The sequence below is a fragment of the Marmota marmota genome, unplaced genomic scaffold (assembly GCF_001458135.2).
Source record: "Marmota marmota marmota unplaced genomic scaffold, marMar, whole genome shotgun sequence".
Classification (NCBI taxonomy): Eukaryota; Metazoa; Chordata; class Mammalia; order Rodentia; family Sciuridae; genus Marmota; species Marmota marmota.
This window is the reverse complement of record NW_026000019.1, coordinates 16,099,853-16,114,804: the sequence shown is the minus strand read 5'-3', so window position 1 is coordinate 16,114,804 and position 14,952 is coordinate 16,099,853. Positions and strand designations below refer to the sequence as shown.

Sequence of the window (14,952 nt, the reverse complement as noted above, 5' to 3'; positions counted from 1 at the left end):
GGGGGGGGGGCCTCGCTGTCCTGCTACTCCAAGTCGACATGCCGATGCCGTCTTCTGCACAGACTTGAACAGAAGGATGGCCTCGGCCCGTGGCATCCTCTCCCGTGGCAGTGGTGGACAATTGCTTTGGAGGCACTTTACCTGAGGGCCCTCATCCACCCCAGGTGGGCAGCCATGTTCTCTGCTCTGGAAGGAGGGGCGTCTCTGAGGCCCTGGCATTAGGAAGAATGAAGCACATCATTCAAGGTTTCTCTGGAAAGAAGAGGAGAGCGATCGAGGCGAGTCTGGGCCTTCCGCCCCACCCTAGCTTGTTCCCATCACTGGTGAGAGGCATGGGCTACAGAGCTGCGGGTCAAAGGTGCTGGCTCCACGGCTCCTCCCTGTTCCACTGCACAGTGGCCACATCTGTGCCATGGCGCTTGGGAAAGGTGTAGCCCTCTGGGGAAGTCCCCGTGGAGCTCAGAGCTGGGACGGCTGAGTGCTTTGAGCAACAGTCCTGAGGAGCGGTAAGGCTCAGGGGCTGCTAGACCCGGTGCCTTGGAGTCCAACAGCCTGGACTCACACTGTGGCTCAGCACACAGCACTCGAAGGACAGGGATAAGCCGCATCGCCTCTCTGCCTCGGTTTCCTCTTCACTGAGACCTTGACAAGAATAGCACTTTCCCCAGGGGGTTGTTGTGGGATTCAAGGATATCCAGAGTGCCCCCCAAAAACTGTTGTCTGTCCTGATTCCCAGTTAGGAAAAGTCAATCAGGTTCATCTCATACGTCCTGCACCTCCTTTCTGACCTCTGTCGTGGGTTTCCACATAAGGGGTCCCAGACAAAGCAAGGGTGGCTGAAAGTGAGGTGTGGGCATTTAAGGCCATTGAGGGCTGGCTTCCCCTTAGCTGGGTCTCTGTGCCATGCTCAGGCAGTGGGTGGGGCTGTGGCTCAGCGCTGATTGGCTGCACAGAAACTCTGCTATGCCAGCAGCCAGAAGGTGGTGACCTCCGCGGCACCCTCCCGCTGATGGTCCTCAGGGAAACCACTGGCAAAACCAGCAACTCAGCAAGTTTAGCAAGGGGAGGGAGAGGACAGACCTTTCTGGAGATCAATAACAGCTCTGGTTCACCGAAACACTGACATGGACGTGCCAACCCCTCTTGGACCCGACCAAACGTGAACCCAGCCTCACCTGCCGGGTGAGGGGCAGGCGCTGGGGTGCACGTTAGTGGTCTGAAGAGGTCCTTTCAAAGGAGGCATGGGTTTGTTTGTTTGTTTGTTTAAATGCTGCACTCTGCTTACTTCAGTAGGTTGTGAACTGCCAGCTAGTCTCCCAGGGAGACGTCTCTGAAGGTGCACTTGGCAGTGACATCTGATTGCCACTTAGGAACGCCTCCTTCCAGGAGATTTCACAGGGGGCATCTTGTCACTGCTGAAAGATAATGGTGTTCAGAGGGCAGAGCAGAGCCCCATTGAGGGAGATTTGATCCTAGTCCTGGCTTAAAATGGGAGACCTAGAAACCCAGGAGGCCCACTGGGCGATCACGGAGGCGAGGTTTCACCTTTGAGGGGTGGAGGAAGGCCTGGGGGAAACCGCGATGCACACACAAGGGCCAGTCCCCCAGTTTGCTTTTCGTCTTCCTCTGTGAGCAGGGCTGAGGCTCCCAGAGCCAGAGGCTTCCCAAGGAAGGCCTGAGGTCAGGCCCAGTGCAGGCCTAGCTCTCCAGCTTGGCCTCTGTCCCCAGTTGCAATGGACTCAGGAGCTCAGTAAGAGCAGGTGCCTCAGCCAGGTGGAACCTTTGTGGGAGTATGACAGAACTCTTGAGCATTTTGACAGGACTCTTGGGGGTTTAAAAAAAAAAAAAGAAGGATGAAACAAATTAACACCAAAACAAGTCCCAAAGTAACCCTCTAAGAAAAAATTGGTGCTGCATGAAGCCACTGCCTGGCGGGCTTACGGATCGTGCCGATGGAGCGCATCAGACTGAAGAAGTTCGCAAGGAGAAAGGACCCCTTCCTCCCTGGGGTAGGTGTCATCTCTGGAGCTTTCGATGTTCCATTGAAAAATGATAAAAACCCACAAACCAACCCAGATGTCCCCCTCCGCTCTCCTGCCCCAGTTTGGCAGCCACTCGCTGGCCCCGTGCTGTCAGATGTCTTTGCTGTCCCCGTAGTCATTGTAGGGGATGCTCAGGGTCTGCTCCTCACAAGTCTTCCTGAGGTCCCGGCTGAGCTCTGACCAGTCGAGTCCGTAGGGCCTGATCTCGCTGTAGCGGCAGCCCAGGTACTTGAGCGCGCTGCGGCGCAAGCCGATCTTGGGCTCCTGAAGGAGTCCGTCGCACCAGCTGCTGAGGTCTCCGAGCTGGGAGAGGATGAGGCCAGCTTTCCTGTGGACGGAGCATGGAGGATACTTAGGTCAGAAAGAAAGAAAGGCAGGCAGGCAGGACAGAGAGCCACCATGAGTGTGAGACTCCAAACTTCAAGAGGGCAGGGGCTGATGGGCTTTGTGGACTGTTCTATCTTTGGCACTTGTAACAGCAGATCCAGGTAATGAACAAGGGAATGAAGGGCTGACTGAGCACAGTGGGGCAGGCACCAAGAGAAAGGAGAGAAAATGTAATAAGAAAAAATAAACAAGAGAAAAAAAAAGAAACCCTAATATTTTAGCGGGAGCATACACCTTTTAGAATGATGGGGACGGCAGTCTTGGAAGACAAATCAAATCAATTTTCTTTAAAGCCGTTAATTCATCATCACTAAATGACAAGTGCTGTGCTTTGCTGAATATGTCCCCTTCCAAGGCTCTGTCTGAGCTGGTGAGAGCAGCCGGTAGAATGCACTGAGGGGACTTTCCAATGTGACCATTGGTGCCCGCATTGAGGTAGTGATGGCACAGTGAGGTCCAGGACAGCTGTGCCCTCAGCTCACATTGACATGGGGTCAGTCTTTGGGCAGTGAAGACTGTCAGTGGCACATGTCACCTAGCTAACCTCCAGGCAAGCTCATGGTCCATACTCTCATCTCACCCAGGAGGCATGAGGCCACCGTCAACACCAGTAAGCCCCGGTCAAAAGAGTGGGAAAGAAGGGCTTGGAGAGCAGGGTGGGGGGTGGGCTGCCTCAGCTCACACACCTGGAAAGCAGTGACCCCCCTGGGTCAGGATACAGAGTGAGAGCCTCTGGCCTAGAGCTGGGGAAACAGCTCACCCCTGCAGCCCCTTCTTCCTGGCACCCCCTGCTGTCAGAGACCAGGCTGCCTGGGAGCTGGTCCTCAGGCCTCCCTGGCTCTCACTCAACACTTAGGATGAGTGCAGAAGGATTCCCTCACCTATTATTATTATTATTATTATTATTATTATTGTTATTATTATTATTATTATTATTATTATTAATTATTCAAAGGCCTAAGTGACCTGAAGCTCATGAAGGAAGATTCTCTTATTTGATCAAGCTCATGTGAGGCTGCACCGTGCTCTTCTGGAACACCCAACCAACAATGCGCCTTGCGATGTTTATTGACTGCTGGGCTCATGCAGAGAACTATCCCTTTTCTAGTTTAATCAACAATTCCTCCCAGAAGCTGGAAGTTTTCTGCACCCTATTTAGAATGAACTCTCAAAGGACAATAACCATGCTCCTTTCATTCCTCTTCTTCTGTCCTGGCTGTGAGCGTCCCCAAGGGGCGGTCTCCCTGCTTTCCTAAGAGGCCACACTGAAGCAAGGCAGGGTGATGCCGGAGGGAAGGTGTTGAGCTTGTCAGCAAAGTCAAGGGGCCAAGAGTGGCGGGGAGTCACTGCAGGGAAGGGCACACTTCCTGACTCCAATGGCAGGTCAGCGCCAATCAAACAACACTCCCCCGCCTAAACAGCTTCTCAGTCTGACGATCTATACCCTATCATCAGTTTCTGCTGCTTGGCCAAGAAGATTTTCCGAAAGTTGTCAGCAGTCAGGACATTGGTGGCCCTTCCTCTTAATCCATCCTACTGTATGGCAGTCATTGCTAACAAATTCCTGGGGGGGGGGGTTGAAGAACAGGAGCAGAGGAAGAGGGAGAGCAGCCTCTGAAACATCTTCAGGAGGCATGCGGGAGGCATCCTGGCCACCCCCTCCAAGAGCAAGCTGAAGTACCCCATGGAGCCTTCGAGGAGGCTTTCACGGCTCACGTTCTGGTTTTTCAATAAAAATTACTCTGAGTCTGCCCTTGGCCATCTCGGACCCTGGAGCCTTCTTTCTTGGAAACAGCACAACTCTCCGAGTATTTTCACCCTTAACTCAATCTGGAGGTCTCCACCACGGAAGCCTTTCTACTGCTCACGGGAAGTCTGTACCCACAGGCCCATTTTCTCAGCTAGCCCCAGAGTGGGTTGATGTAGCTGAAGGCAGAGGACTTCCCTCTCCTTTGGTCCTCCCCGAGATCCCTGACACTGAGAGGAAAAACTTTATTTTTCTATGGGCTAATGAAACAACACAATGTCCTCTAACATCTTTTTTCTTCTGTAAAAGACCAGTTTTACACAGAAAGAGGCCCCTGGGCGGAGACAGAACAGTCAGTAGCCAGCTTGATTTTACAGTGAGACCCACATTTCTTCCCCTGCTCACTTTCTTCATTAACCAATTTTCCTTCTAACTCTTGAGTTACAAAAGAGAAATTTACAAAGACTCCAAATGCCCTTAGAAATCAAGATGAAATATGCAATGTTAGTACTATTCAAATTGCGGCATTTATTCTCCCTAACCTAGAACTGTGTATGTACTCAATAAATGTCAGAAGAAAGGAGGGCAGAGGGGAGCAGCCTGGGGCCAGGGGATGCTGGTAAGCCCTGTGCCATTGCAACTTAGGGCAAAAGAAGGTCAAGGAGGGCCTTTAACAACTCTCATATTGCTTTCCAAGAGAATGCGGAATTTAACTCAAAATAGGTCTGTACTATGCAAATAACATATGCAAAGTTTGTGCAATAAATATTTTTGGATAAACTTCTTGATAAATTCCTAATTTCCTTTCCCAAGACTGAGCTTTGGGCTCCTACAGTTTTGGCATTTGGAATTAAGCATCGGCATGATACAGAGGGCAAAGCAGGTCAGGAGCACAGGGTTCCTGAGTTCAGGAAATGCATTCATGACTTGGCTGCCTAAAGAGCTTTACAAACTAATCTGCATGACCAAGGCCATCAGAAAGCAGAGGACTTATTTCTCTGAGCACCTAAGCTCATGCAGGAAATCTCAGCAACAGTATTATGGAGCTAGAAGTACAAAAATTTGAAAAAAAAAAAACAAAACAAAAAACCTTTAAAAGAGACAGTGCAGTCCATTGGTTACCTGGGGCCTAACTCATCCTCACACCGCCATGTGAATTCTCCAAAACTCTCATAGTGCTGGTTATAGTGGTAGAGAACTCGATGTAAAGTGGGGGAACCCAGATCCAGGAGGGTGTTGTAGGCAGTCTGTTGCTCTTTCCCGCTGGTATAGCCATTGAAGAGATTGTAGATCTTATCTGCTATTTCTGAGGAGGGAAGAAAAAGCAAAGGAACCATGCATCCTTTAATGAGGGGGTCTGAGACATTTCAACATTATGCAAACATCAGACTTGCACAAACCTAAAGTGTACGGCCTACTGCACACCTAAGCTTTGTGCTCCATAAGGACTACAGGTTCCCAGGTCATGATGCACGAAACAAGAAGAGATTAAGGCGCAAGAGAAAGGGTGCGTCAGGGGACGTGGTGAACAAGAGATGTATGCAGCTGCGGTTGGCGCAACCTCTCTACAAGTGGGAGTACTCTAAAATAATGACAAAAAATAGCATATAGTAAATATACAAATCAATAACATAGCCATCTATTGCCAGATCTAGTGTTACGTTCTGCAGATAAGTGCATGTGCAAGACTTTTGTATGACTGGCAGTGTAGCTGGTTTGTTTGCACCAGCGTCACCACAAACACACAAGAATGCATTCTGCTGGTACAGCATCATGATGCCACAACGTCACTATGTGAAGACAGGAATTTTTCAGCTCCATTATAATCTTATGGGACCACTGCTGCATAAGCCGCATGTCTAGCGTTGACCAAACAGTGTTCCACAGCATGTGACTATCAATAAGGTTTCACATATTTAATATATATGCACATGTGTGTTTGTGCATGCATATGTGTCTTCATATGCACATGTTCGTGTGAGCGTGTGATGTTGAAGAATACCCAACCTAAAGGCTGGAGAAAATGGTTTGTATGATTCAGTTTGCCTCTGCCCCACCAACCTTCAGTTTTATCTTGTTTAAGATAAAAGTGTTCAACTAGGATACCTCTAAGGTCGAGTTCAGTCACAATACTCTGTCTCTACCCAGGTTTCCTAAAGGTTTGGAACCTGAGGCAAAAACTCGAATATTCACACTTGATTGGCAGATGCAATCCCAGGGAAGCAGGAGGAAAGAGAAAGAGAATGAGGCAAGAAACAGGGAGAGGAGTACACAAGGTGCTCCGAGGGACTGGCCACATCCTCCTGAGAAGCTGGCTGCTGCGTTTTGTCTGGAGCCCCTGGATCTCTAGTGTTCTCTCCAGAGGGAGAAAGAAAGAAAGAAAGAAAGAAAGAAAGAAAGAAAGAAAGAAAGAAAGAAAGAAAGAAAGAAAGAAAGAAAGAAAGAAAGAAAGAAAGAAAGAAAGAAAGAAAGAAAGAAAGAAAGAAAGAAAGAAAGAAAGAAAGAAAGAAAGAAAGAAAGAAAGAAAGAAAGAAAGAAAGAAAGAAAGAAAGAAAGAAAGAAAGAAAGAAAGAAAGAAAGAAAGAAAGAAAGAAAGAAAGAAAGAAAGAAAGAAAGAAAGAAAGAAAGAAAGAAAGAAAGAAAGAAAGAAAGAAAGAAAGAAAGAAAGAAAGAAAGAAAGAAAGAAAGAAAGAAAGAAAGAAAGAAAGAAAGAAAGAAAGAAAGAAAGAAAGAAAGAAAGAAAGAAAGAAAGAAAGAAAGAAAGAAAGAAAGAAAGAAAGAAAGAAAGAAAGAAAGAAAGAAAGAAAGAAAGAAAGAAAGAAAGAAAGAAAGAAAGAAAGAAAGAAAGAAAGAAAGAAAGAAAGAAAGAAAGAAAGAAAGAAAGAAAGAAAGAAAGAAAGAAAGAAAGAAAGAAAGAAAGAAAGAAAGAAAGAAAGAAAGAAAGAAAGAAAGAAAGAAAGAAAGAAAGAAAGAAAGAAAGAAAGAAAGAAAGAAAGAAAGAAAGAAAGAAAGAAAGAAAGAAAGAAAGAAAGAAAGAAAGAAAGAAAGAAAGAAAGAAAGAAAGAAAGAAAGAAAGAAAGAAAGAAAGAAAGAAAGAAAGAAAGAAAGAAAGAAAGAAAGAAAGAAAGAAAGAAAGAAAGAAAGAAAGAAAGAAAGAAAGANGGGAGGGAGGGAAGGAAGGAAGGAAGAAAGAAAGGAAGAAAGGAAGAAAGAAAGAAAGACCAGCTCCCGTCCAAGTTCGCTCCCCTGAGGATTATAGCCCTGCATTTCTAGGTTGCACATGCCTGGGTATGAGTGGTCTGCAAAAGTGACGGTGGTCCAAGCCGCCAGTGGCCTTTGCTCAGGGAGGAAGTGAAGCACCAGCAGGTCACTGGTGAGCTGCGTGAACCCCGGGAAGCAATTCTGCGGAGGCAGCACCTCTGCCAGAGCCCCCTAGGGCAGACAGAAGACGTGGCCTCTAGAGCACTCTGCAGCTCCACGTGAGTCCTTTTTCAGTGAGATTTATCTTTCCAGTATTTTGGCCTCAAAGAGGCCTGAGTTTGGTGATGTGGCAGAGGGACAATGATTCAGTACAATGTTTCCTTCTGCAGCTCACAGCACTGGACCATCACACGCCTTCTCATTAAAGCTGCAGAGAGGAGACGTACTGACTTGGTCTTCCTCGACGGCTGGGAGCAGAGCTGGGGAAGCAAGGCTTGTCTCACCCGGCGTTGACTCTAGGGATGAAGAAACACGTCCCCGGGAGCCAAAGCCTTCGCCCCCCCCACCCCGAGGCTCCATAGCCCGCTCCTTGCCACAGCCCCACGTGGCTGCAGGGCTCCTGGCAATGGCAGCTGCACCTGGGAGTGTCCTGGGTGGGGGGAGTGAACACACAGTGACCTCCATGATATATGCCATCATCTGAAATAGGAGATATTTCACTCTCTGGTCCTGTGCAGCTGTTCTCTGGCTTGTCTATCTTGTCCATGTCTGTGAGGACAGAGCCAGATCTGAACTTCTTGGTGCCCCAGGTAGCTAGCACAGGGCCAGAAAATACAGTAAAATCAAAAATGTCAGCTAAGTTCATGGAACTCATGACCTTGGGTGCAGTATGAGTCCACTTCAGGGGCAGGCTTCTCCGGCAGGTTACGTCACCCCTTTAGCAACATAACTTAAAGCCGACACATTTCGCTGCACTAAAAATAATTTTGCTTCAGAAATCATGTAGATTTTCAGGTTGTTAAAATGGGATCAAGACATAAAGTGGACAGTGATAGATGATGATCTGTGGTGTCTCTGGTTATTTATTAAAGACCTGTGAGTGCTAAGAAATTTACATACATGAATTTCAATTCTTACCCCTCCTGCAGATGGATGTAAATGTCCCTGTTTTATAAATAAGGAGATTCAGAAAGGCCCAGTTACCTGCCCAAGGTCACACAGCCAATTTAGGCTAGAGTTGAAGTTCTAAAGTGTGTCTATCTGCCATTGCTATTTCACACTGACACTAGGTAGTTGGCTGTGTATAGCCAGTTTAAGGCACAGGAGGCCCAGTCTTGGGGTGAGGAATCTGGAGTGACTGTCCCTGGTAGAGGACATGGTTCTGATTGGACCTAGGTGGAAAGTCAGTGGATCTGAGATAGAAGGAAGCAGGGGGCTGTTCTAAGAGCTACTCAGTGGGAGACAGGCCGGGCGGCTCAGACAGGAATGACCAGGGCAGGGAAAATGGGATCAGACAGCAGCTTGGCCGGGGAGGTCGGGGTGCCCCCACCACCCCGGCTCTGATGCCACTGTGTTAGTTCTTACAAAGGGAGACGGCCCAGATCCCAGGCTCTGGTGTGGCACTCTCTGCTGAGGAAGGACGGTGGCAGGGGACGTGATTCCTGGCACCTTTGCCGTTATCACACATCCTGTTCAGAGCTCTCAGGGCTCTCCCGGGCAATCCCAGGATCCAGTCTCCATGACAACCAGGCCCTACCTCACCTGCCCCAGAGCCTCTGGGAGCACCTGCCCTGCCCCGTTCCTCTCTTCAAACGTGAACCAAGGGCCACAAGCTTTCCTCTTCTTCCAACAAGCCACGAATCTCGGTACTGCTGCTTCTGGTATGATGTCCCCTAGATATCTATGGCCTCCTCCTTCACCTCTGCCCAAGCCATCGCAGCCAAAATGCACTCGGCACTTCCTCTGCCCTACCCCACACAGTGACCTCCATGAGATACGCCATCGTCTGAAATAGGAGACATTTCACTCTCGGGTTGCTGTCGTCTGTCGTCCCTGCCCAGATATGACCTCCAGGAGGCCAGGGCCTTGTTCCTAATGTCTGAGATAGATATTTTGTAAGGACCAGATATTTGTTGGATAAATTAATATTATATTAATTTATCCAGCAAATTATTATTATATAATTATAATATTAAAAAATAAATACATAAAATCTGATGAAAAACTTCTCAAAAAAATCGATCAAGTCTGATTATTTTTGTTTCTTCAGCCTCTAATGCCAGGATTGATAAGTAGCTCTGGAAGCAGCAAATAAAGGAATGGCCATGTGTCGATGCCTGGTGCCAGGGAGGGCGGCCGGGTGACGAGGAGGACTGGCGCTCCTCGTGGAGCTCGGGGCCCTGCCCAACCCTCACGCTGGCCTGGGGGACGAGCTCACCACCACCACGAGCTGGCACCTGCTGGGGTTGGGTGGGTCTAGGTGGCACACATGGCCATTGCTGGCGCCCCCAGATGGAGCACAAACGCCCAGTGGCTTTACCGTCCTGATAGGATAAGAATTCCTAGAAGGTATTTCCTTTAGGAAAGATCTTCACATAAAGGAGAGCGTCTGGCCTCTGGCTGGGTAATTAGGAGCTGAAGTCATGCTCGGGGGCCACTTAAAAGGCAATTCCCATTTGTTATTAGATTTAAGCTCAGACCCGAGCGGATGATGGTATTTATGGTCTCCATCTGGGTGTGAGGGAGGGAGGCACGTGGCTTTTTCCGCAGAACTGCTAGAGCTTATTAATTTGCAAGGATCCGCCAGTTAGTCCAACTCGTTAATCTCCAGATTTGCCTGGTGCAGGATTCCTCCTGGCTGAAGGGTCCAGGGCTTGAAAGGGTTATTTCACTCTCTCTGCACGAACTTGGCTCTTGTGCCCGAGCTGGTCTGCTGGGATTCCAGGGTGTTTTCCGGGGGCAGCACAAGCAGGGGACATCTTGATCCACCCTGAGGGACTGCAGCTGACCCCAAGGAGCCCCAGACAGAACAGGATCGAGCTCTGTGCCTGGCCAACTGCTTCCCACCAACCACCCTGCAGGTGGCACATGCTACCTCGCTGCCACCTGCTGTCACCACCCTGTCCTCCCCAGCGTGCCACCTACTCGGCAGAAACCACGGTGGCTGCCACCACCTGCAAAGTCACCTGCAACCTTTCCAGCACAGAAAAAGCTGAGGCACCTGTGGTCACCTGCTTCCCTGCAGCTTAGAGGAAGAAATGGAGGCCTGAGGACCCCTGAGCTGCCCCAGGCACTCCTCTCGGGGACAGTCCATCCTGCAGCACATCCCAGTGACACGCAGGGTCCTGAAGGGAGAAGCTTCTGGTCTCCTTTCTTAGGTAAGCTTTCATTTTTCATCAGCGTTTAGAAATAGAGGAAAAGTTTTCAATCTTTCGCAAAACAGCCCTCAGAGTATTTAGTGTAACAGAGTAAAAGTGGGACTCCGGGTCAGCTAGTCCCCGACTTACTCTGAACCTCAGTTTCCACAGCTATGAAATTCACTTTCCTTTAATTCAGAAAATGCTGAGTTCCTATTGAAGGGCAGACTCTAGACACTCATGTAGCTTTTTAAATTATCATTTTAGATTACTTAACTCAGTTCCCACTAGAACCTCATTGGTTGGGGTACGCACAGATGAGCAAACTGAGGCCAGAGTTCTCAAGGTCAAGAAGGTGGATGATGGAGCAGGAGTGTGAACTTGAGCTGTTGCCTTCAGGGACTGAGTTCTGAGGTCAGCCAGCCAACCACGCTGCCTTCTAGGTGATACGGATATAATGGGGTAGGAAAGAGGCTGGGCTCCTGCCCTCATGGGGCTCACTCTCTAGTGAGGTAAACAGACATTGTAATTGTTATAATAAGCAACAGGAAGGGATGTCCTGAAGGAAAGAAACAAGGACACCTGACCGTGACTCCTGCCCCATCGTGGCCTGCGGAAGCAACACTGTGGAACATGCAGGCTGAGATGAGTCTGTTGGAAGGAGTGAGGGTGGGGAGCACTTGAAGTGATGGGACCAACTTGTGCAAAGGAATGCAGAGACTGACCAAGTGGGCAGAGGGTGGGTAAGGAGGTGTTGGAGATGTGGATGGACAAGGGCCATCCATGGAAGTTCTAACATGACTATTAACTATTTTTTTTGTCACAAGGGGAATGGCAATTTATTAAGGAGTCTGCATGGAAATCACACCTTCAATGTGCCACGTGGGTTAAACCTGAAAAGGTTCACACAAGTCGCACAGTGCTACGGTATCTGTGGTTTTAACTAAAGCAGGTCTAGGTCACTATTCTGCCTGACTTCGTATTATCCTGATGTCACCCTTTGGCATTCTGGGATTGTGACCCTGCTGATCAATCAGATGATAACCAGAGTCAGGAGCCCAAGTAAGATGACCCTCTTGGAATCTGACAGCCTACTCTTCCATGGGTTCATGTCTGTGTCGATAGGCCAAAGCCATGAGGTTGATTCTACCCGATAGATACTGACAATTGATCAGATCACTCTTAACTAGTGTGGAGCCCTGCAGAAGGGTGACCAGGCCGAGGGAATTCTAGGTGTGTGGGGTGTGAAAACCTTAGAGCAGAGATGGTGCAAGACCAGCCTGGGAGCGCCCTGTGAGTGATGCCTGCTGACTGCAGACCAACTCTTCCCAATTGCCAGAGCCAACCCTGGTGTGTGTGTGCGTGTGGGTGTGAGAGCATGCGTGTGTCTCAGGGAGGTGGGCTTGTACTGAAGAGGGACAAGTCTAACAAGAACTGAGCTACAAGCACTTGCAAAGGGAGGGAGGGGGATGTAACGATGACTCAACCTGCAGCCTTGCTCCGCTGCGGATCAGAACAACATCAGACGCACAGAGACTAAGAAGAGGCCCGTGGGCACCTTCGGGCTGCAGGTTCCAGGCACGTACTTTAGCACCAGGTGCCAGGGCCTCCTCAGTGCCTCCTGGGCCTCCCTGACCCTGGCCTGGGGGATGATGGCGTATGGCATGGCAGAGGGCAGAGGCTGAGGAGGAACGCTGGGAAGGAAGTCGGGCATCTGCCAGGCCTGGCTGTCTTCCCCTTCCCACGACCACCCCCTTCAGGTGGTTCTGCAGGACACCTGTGGCCCCATCACAGCAGGGGAGGTCTCTGGGCACGCCTGGCGGACGCTGCTGACCTTGGTCTCTTACCTTGGGCTTTGACATCGTCCACCACGGGACACGGGGTCTTCACAATCACGTCGCTTGGCCTGGAGCGCCGGCCCGTGTTGTCCACGCCCCACAGGGTAAACCTGGCAGGGAGGCAGAACAGCGTTGGCAGAGGACACAGGCTGGGGTGGGGGCTCTGCGCCCTGGTGGAGCCCAGCCTCTCCTGAGGGGCAGGTTGTGAGCCCGGCTGCGGTCCCCATCCTGAGGCCACCTACCGCCATCACTCAGGTCAGAAGCACCCAGCCCACGGCCTCTCACTGCTTCCTGTGGCCTGGGCCTGGAATCTGCTGTCCCGGTGCACTATCTGTGGACAGCACCCTGGTGTGGGCCCTCCTGTCCTCGTGAGGCCCGGACCAGCAGCCTCAGCATCCTGCGGGAGCTTTCTTGGCCTCACCCCAGACCTACTGAATCAGGCTGGGACCAGAAACCTGTGCTTTACCGGGCCTTCCAGATCTCCTCTCTTCTATTTAGTGTGTTTTTTTTTTTTTTTAATCTTTTCCTTCCTTTTTTATTTTATTTTTTTCCATTTTTTAACATGGAGTCTCTCTATGTTGCTCAGACTGGTGTTGAACTCCCGGGCTCCAGTGATCTTCCCACCTTGGCCTCCGAGTAGAGGACCTACAGACCCGCTCCACCACCTCTGCCTCCCTTCCAGGGGATTCCGATGCCGGTTTAATTGTGTCAACTACTGAGCAAGAGAGTTTATGTCCTTGGACACATGGTGACACAACATGAACCCTATCTGCTCCGCTCTGCACCGCCCTGTGCTCCCCTGACACTTCCATGCAGGAACCAAGACAACAGCCAGAGTGGAGGGTCCCTTGGCTTGCTGGTGGCTGGACCCTGTGTGGCCCGTGTGCAGCTCTCTCTGCCCCACCGAGCTGCTGCCCACTGTGGGCCAGGAACCCAGAGGGAGGCTGCGCCCCGACAACGCGAAGACATGTTCCAAGGAAACCTCCGGAGCAGTGTGGGGACTTGGCCATCAGAGATTGCACGCAGAACTTCCTGCCCCATGATGGAACTGGATGGAGAGGAGAGGGGAGAGTCGAGGGCCTGCGACTCAGAGGCTTTTCCACATACCCGGAGAATAAAGCCTGCAGTTTCCCAGGACCTCCAGAGGACGGGCGTCTATGGGACATCAGGAGTGCTGCCCTTTTTGCCTGTTTCCCTCCACTGTGGCCACAGGAGACTGGGATTTATTGGCAAATGTGGGCTTTTATTCCTCCTGGCAGAATGACAGGGAGGGACAGAGGTGAAAGGAGGAGAGATGTCACAAGGTGGAGTGGCCCAGGTAAACGGTAGCTGGGCCCCAGAGTTGAACTGGTGAAGATGACCTAATGACTCTCAGGAAATACGTGTTCCTCATGACCACCACTCCCTCTCCATAAAGAGACCCAGAGAAGGGTCGGAGCAAGGACCCGTGTGCCGGGAGATGTCATTCGTCCTCTTCTACCTCCCAGAACCCCCACACGGGCATCACAGGGACTCCCGAGCAGGCTCCATCCACCAGCAACCCTGCAGGTAGTGACCCGCCTGTGTCCAGCACTGTACAGCCCACACCACAGCTGCTGGATTCCTAAAGGACTCCCCGCCCCCTCACTGACCAATCAGGACCAAGCACTCGGCGTTCCCACCCTGTCTGCAAGGGCTCACTTCAGTCCCCTGGCCTGTGCTCCTATGCTGTGGTCAAGGGTCTCACCTAGCATCAACCTGTTAGAGTCTGTAAACAAGTCTGGACGGCGCCTGGCATGATGCAGAGGGAGTGGTTTGTGAAGTCACGCCAGCGAGCCATTAAGTGTGGAGATTCCTTATGGGTTGACTGCTGTATCGAGTTTATGTTAATCAGATAAGCTGTGTGGAATGTATAAATACCGCTCCTGTCCTACAATAAACGGCTCCCACTCCTGCTGTATCAATGTACACAAGTTGCTCGTCACCCCCCCCCCCGGGTTATTTTGCTGCAGCCGGACTGCGGCACCAACCTCCACCTTGACCCGTGAACTGGGGGTCCTGCCGCCCTTCCCTCCTGACACCAGCCACACACTTCCCAGGGACAGTGCTGGGCTAGCCCTGGCCGCCATGGCCTTTCCTCTCATGCATCCTCAGCATCTTGGTCCTGTTTCTAGAATTACGGGTGAGGACACCAAATCCAGGAGCTGGTGCCCTGATCAGACATGCCTGGCACCAGCTCCACTTGGAGTCTAATCTCACACATGGTCTTGGAGCACGTGCCCATTCTCTCTCCACACACTTGTTCCAGGCCACCTTTAGCAGAGCTTCCCAGGGGTGGACCCAGAGCTACCAGGGGCATGTGCAGACTTGTAACTCGTGGTCTGGATCCCATGCTGAGAAGT

General features: G+C 50.5%; 1 protein-coding gene across 11 annotated transcripts in view; it reads right to left on the bottom strand.

Annotated features, from left to right (window-relative positions):
• Nucleotides 1-11: 11 nt before the first annotated feature.
• Nucleotides 12-14,952, bottom strand: part of Astn1 (astrotactin 1) — a 283,974-nt gene continuing 269,033 nt past the window's right edge. For 9 of the 11 annotated variants that reach the window (XM_048809978.1, XM_048809981.1, XM_048809979.1 and 6 more), the window contains 3 exons: nucleotides 12,581-12,681; nucleotides 5,299-5,482; nucleotides 12-2,370 (listed from right to left, as the gene is read on the bottom strand). In XM_048809978.1, the coding sequence (XP_048665935.1) occupies nucleotides 2,133-2,370; nucleotides 5,299-5,482; nucleotides 12,581-12,681 (523 nt within the window). In that variant the 3' untranslated portion in view covers nucleotides 12-2,132. The remainder of the gene's footprint in view (nucleotides 2,371-5,298; nucleotides 5,483-12,580; nucleotides 12,682-14,952) is intronic. The other 2 variants (XR_007349995.1, XR_007349996.1) reach the window with 2 other exon arrangements.